The sequence below is a fragment of the Penaeus vannamei genome, chromosome 14 (assembly GCF_042767895.1).
Source record: "Penaeus vannamei isolate JL-2024 chromosome 14, ASM4276789v1, whole genome shotgun sequence".
Lineage (NCBI taxonomy): Eukaryota > Metazoa > Arthropoda > Malacostraca > Decapoda > Penaeidae > Penaeus > Penaeus vannamei.
This window is the reverse complement of record NC_091562.1, coordinates 5741162-5746161: the sequence shown is the minus strand read 5'-3', so window position 1 is coordinate 5746161 and position 5000 is coordinate 5741162. Positions and strand designations below refer to the sequence as shown.

Here is a 5000-nt window from a genome sequence, read left to right as displayed (position 1 = left end):
TTTTTCTTTTTCCTTTTCTTTTTTGTTTTTGCCTGTTTTTTTCTTTTTTGTTTCTTTTTTCCTTTTTTTTGTTTTTTCTTTTTCTTTTTGTTCGTTTTTCCTTTTCATTGTAGTAGCTGTCAAATGTGGTGTTTGCTTTTTCGCTCTAAAGTTTTCATGATTATACAAATCACAATAAAAAACCTGCTATTATCATTCCAGATATTACCCTCACTGACAGCATAATGAGTAAGAGTTACTAGCATCATTTATTGCTCATTCTTTTTATCTATTTATTCGTATTCCTATTGTAGTTGTTACCATTATTCTCCCTTTCATATCGCCACTGAATTAAGGGACGATGTAAAGGAATTCAGAGACTAATTATAATAATACAACACTCGCAAGGTTCCTCCAGTAAAGTTCCTCTCACAGAGTTCCTCCAGCAAAGTTCCCATCGCAGGTTTCTCTTCGAAAGGTTCCCCTCGCAAGGTTCCTCTCGAAAGGTTCCCCTCGCAAGGTTCCTCTCGAAAGGTTCCCCTCGCAAGGTCCCCTTCGAAAGGTTCCCCTCGCAAGGTTCCTCTCGAAAGGTTCCTCTCGCAAGGTCCCCTTCGAAAGGTCCCCCTCGCAAGGTCCCCCTCGAAAGGTTCCCCTCGCAAGGTCCCCCTCGAAACGTTCCCCTCGCAAGGTCCCCCTCGAAGACCCGGACGCAGGCTCGGGATATCTCGCGCGATATCCAGGTGAATCAAGCGATCGAAGACACCGTCGTTAAGGGAAACTCAAACAAATGAGACGCCATGAAAGGCCAAATGAGGAAGGGACACGGAGACGAGGAGGAGGGAAGGAGGGGGAGAGGGGGAGGGAGGAGGGAGGAGGGAGGAGGAGGAGAGGGAGGGAAGGGAGGGAGGAGGGAGGAGGGGAGGAGGGAGGAGAGAGGAGGAGGAGGAGGAGGGACACGGAGACGAGAAGGAGGAGGAGGGAGGAGGCAGAGGGGGAAGAGGGAGGAGGAGGGAGGGGAGAGGCAGAGGAAGAGGAAGGAAGTGTAGGGTGTGAAGAAACAAAAGGGGATAACGGGAGAGAGAGAGAGAGAGAGAGAGAGAGAGAGAGAGAGAGAGAGAGAGAGAGATAGAGAGAGAGACAGAGAGAGAGAGAGAGAGAGAGAGAAAAGAGACTGAGAGAGAGGACATTCTTTTTCTGTCTCTCTGTTGCTATTTCTCTATCTATCTCTCTCTCCCTCCCTCCCTCCCTCCCTCCCTTCCTCTCACTCTCTCTCTCCCTCCCTCCTCCCTCCCTCCCTCCCTCCCTCTCACTCTCTCTCTCCCTCCCTCCCTCCCCCCGTATCACACTCTCTTTTTCTCCATTCCCTTCTTTGGCAGTCTCGTCTTCCTTGCGCTTTATATCTCTTTCCTTTTAGCTCAAGAATCCAGGCAGATTGATGTGCCGGGTGGGGGGGGTGAGGGGGAGGCGCCCAGAGTGGCACTGGTGTTCCCACGAAAGGCTTCCCCGGCTCTCACTTAATCAGGTGTTGATGTCTTTATGGCACGGGTGACCGGGGATGGGACAGGTGGTGGTGACTTTGGGTGGTTGCATTTCTGTCTTCCGTGTTTTTTTTTTTCTCATATATATATATATATATATATATATATATATATATATATATATATATATATATATATATATATATTGGTTTTCTTTTGTTTCCCTTCTCGTGCTCTTGTTTTTTATTTTTTTTTAATTTTTTATATTTTCAATCATTCCGTTGTGTGTCGGTTTACCTTTCTGTCTGTGTGTCTCCCTCCCTTCCTCCCTCTCTCTCTCTCTTTATCTATCTCTCCCTGCCAATCTATTTGTATTATTTCTCTCCACGCCACCTTCTCTCCGCGAATATTCCCCCGCCGAAGATCCCCGAAAGAGGAGGCGAACCGGACGCGGCGACAGGCCCACCAGCTCCCGCATCCGTCCGCGACCCGCGTTGTCCTTCGGGCGGGCGAGGGAGTCGATCCGCGGCCGCGCGTCCGACGAGGAAGGAGGTCTAGGGCCGGGGGTCTAGGGCCGGGCGTCTAGGGGCGTGGAGTCGGCGTCGGCGTCCCCCTCGTCGGCCTGGCTCGCTCCCTCGCCGCCGGATTGATGGGCCGCTCGTTCCAGCATGATTGGCGAACGGAAATAAAGGTGCTCGTAAAGGGCCTGGGCGTATGCAGAACGGGCCAGGAGGTGCACACGGTGTGAATGGAGGAGCTAAGAAGTTGCACACGGCATGGGCTTACAAATGGACACTCCGCGCCCACGCCTCGGCATCCGCGCACTCGCTCGTGCCTCCGGGGGCGCGTATCCGGCCGGGGGACTCACCTGGTGGGAAGTGTAGACGTAATTCATAAGACTGTCATCGACCTGGAAGTAGTCCTCCTTCTGCAGCAGGAACGTGTTATCTGAAGGGAGAGGGAGGCCGGGTTAGCAAGGCCTTGTCAAGGGAGGTGGTTATGTGCGTGTTGCTAGAGTCAATGGATATGAATATGGAAATATATATCTGTGAGTGTGTGTGTGTGTGTACGTTTGTGTCTGTATGTGTTCGTGTGTGTGTATGTGTGTGTGTGAGTATGTGTGTGTGTGTGTGTGTGAGTATGTGTGTGTGTGTGTGTGTATCTGTGTATCCATCTATCAAACAAATACAAGTATACTGAATGAATCCTATATATGAATAAAAATATGTATGATTATACGTGTATACGAATGTCTGTCTGTCTGTATCTATATATTCATGCTTGTATGTATGCATATATGTATACGTGCATGTATGCATTTGTGTATGTATGTATGTAACCAAACACACACAGCAATATAAGAAGGCAACAGAACTTGTTAGCGAACTCGTTCCATTTGATAACGAAGTTCGTTCTCTCTCTCTCTCTCTCTCTCTCTCTCTCTCTCTCTCTCTCTCTCTCTCTCTCTCTCTCTCTCTCTCTCTCTCTCTCTCTCTCTCTCTCTCTCTCTCATCATCATCATCATCTCTATTTTCCTCTCGCTCGTGTATATTAAAATCCTCATACGAACCGTTCCACTTCAAATTACAGCCCATTGTGTGACTGCTGTTAACAGGAAAAGTGGAGGGAAAGAAACGAAAAGAAAATATTGGCTCCGGATGCAATATATCGGTATGGCGTGTGGCGAGATATTAAAAAAGTATGGAGGCCAAAAAATGTCGTGTAGAGACGAGTTGAAATATATCGACCAGGAGGATGACAGGGAGTGGGAGAGGGAGAGGGAGATGGAGGGGGAGAGGGAGGAGGAGAGGGAGAGGGAGAGGGAGAGGGAGAGGGAGAGGGAGAGAGGAAGGGGGAGAGGGAGAGGGAAGGGGAGGGGGAGATGGAGATGGAGGGGGAGGGGTAGAGGAAGAGCAAGAAGGAGACACAGACACAGACAGACAGACACAGAGAGAGAGAGACAGACAGACAGACAGAGACAGAGAAAGAGAGAATATTCACACATGCGACAAAAAATATGACAAGATAGCATGATTCATCCGATATCAAAGATAGGCAAATATTACGAAAACAACAACAATAGCGAACGAGAGAATCATTATAAAAAAAACAAAAGAAAAGAAATGGCGGTGAGCAAATATCCGAGAAAATAGTGCGAAAATAGTGCGGTATAGCACTATGTTCGAGGCTCAAGCTTTGGGTTGAAGCGGCTTTTCAAGTTTTTTGTTTTTTTGTTGCAGTTGAGAATGCGTCGCTTGTGATAGATCGGGTGACTTACTTTTTTTTTATAATAATGCGTCACTAAATCGTTTAATATTCCTATATTTCACAAATCAGTGCGAGTTATTCAACAAGTATATTTTAAAGTCCCTGAGCCACATTAAATCTAAGTTCCTAAGTCACACATCAGTGCAAGTCAGTAAATAAGTACATTTTTAAGTCTCTGAGCCACATTAAATCTAAGTTCCTAAGTCACACATCAGTGCAAGTCAGTAAACAAGTACATTTTTAAGTCTCTGAGCCACATTAAATCTAAGTTCCCGTCACATCACATTGCAGTGTCAGGTAAACAACTCATTTTTATTTTTAAGTCTCTGAGCCACATTAAATCTAAGTTCCTAAGTCACACATCAGTGCAAGTCAGTAAACAAGTACATTTTTAAGTCTCTGAGCCACATTAAATCTAAGTTCCCGTCACACATCAGTACAAGTCAGTAAACAAGTACATTTTTAAGTCTCTGAGCCACAGTAACTCTAAGCTCCCAAGTCACAAATCAACTCAAGTGACAAAGTATCCCACTAATTAAAGCGCCAGCTCACAACTCAAGTCCCAAATCAGGTCAAGTCACGAGGTCCTAAAGCAATTTAAGTCCCCAATTCACAAAACATTTTAAGTCCTGCATGTACAGATCAGTTGAAGATCCTAGTTCGCGGACCAATTTAAGTCCCTCATTCACAAACCAATTTAAAATCTCAATTCACGAATCAGTTTAGATTCGTAATTCGGAAATCAATTTAAGACCCTTATTCGCGAACCAATTTAAGTCCCTAATTCGCGAATCAGCAGAAGTCTCTCTAAGTAAGAGATCAGTTGAAGTTTACGAATCACCTGAAGATCCCAAGTCGCAAATCAGTTTAAGTCCTGAATTCACACATCGATTCAAGTCCCTAATCTGCCAATCGATTTAAGTCTCCCATTCCCTCCATCAGCAAAAGTCTCTCTCTCTCTCTGAAGCAAAAGTCTCTCTCTCTCTCTGAGGCAAGAGATCCATGGAAGTCACAGCGCCGACTGGAGGCCGCGAAGTCGGGAAGTCGGCGAAGTCGGGAAGTCGGCGAAGTCGGGAAGTCAGCGAAGTCGGGAAGTCAGCGAAGTCGGGAAGTCAGCGAAGTCGGGAAGTCGGCGAAGTCGGGAAGTCAGCGAAGTCGGGAAGTCGGCGAAGTCGGGAAGTCAGCGAAGTCGGGAAGTCAGCGAAGTCGGGAAGTCAGCGAAGTCGGGAAGTCAGCGAAGTCGGGAAGTCAGCGAAGTCGGGAAGTCGGCGCTGC

At 46.9% G+C, this 5000-nt stretch overlaps 2 protein-coding genes across 4 annotated transcripts in view; one reads left to right on the top strand and one right to left on the bottom strand.

Moving 5' to 3' along the window:
- Positions 1–5000, top strand: part of LOC138864005 (two pore potassium channel protein sup-9-like) — a 525912-nt gene that overhangs the window by 185671 nt on the left and 335241 nt on the right. The gene's annotated exons all lie outside the window — the stretch shown is intronic.
- The window catches only part of LOC113815975 (filaggrin), a 275169-nt gene that overhangs the window by 24719 nt on the left and 245450 nt on the right, over positions 1–5000 (bottom strand). For all 3 annotated transcript variants that reach the window (XM_070129646.1, XM_070129647.1, XM_070129649.1), the window contains one exon: positions 2326–2405. In XM_070129646.1, the coding sequence (XP_069985747.1) occupies positions 2326–2405 (80 nt within the window). The remainder of the gene's footprint in view (positions 1–2325; positions 2406–5000) is intronic.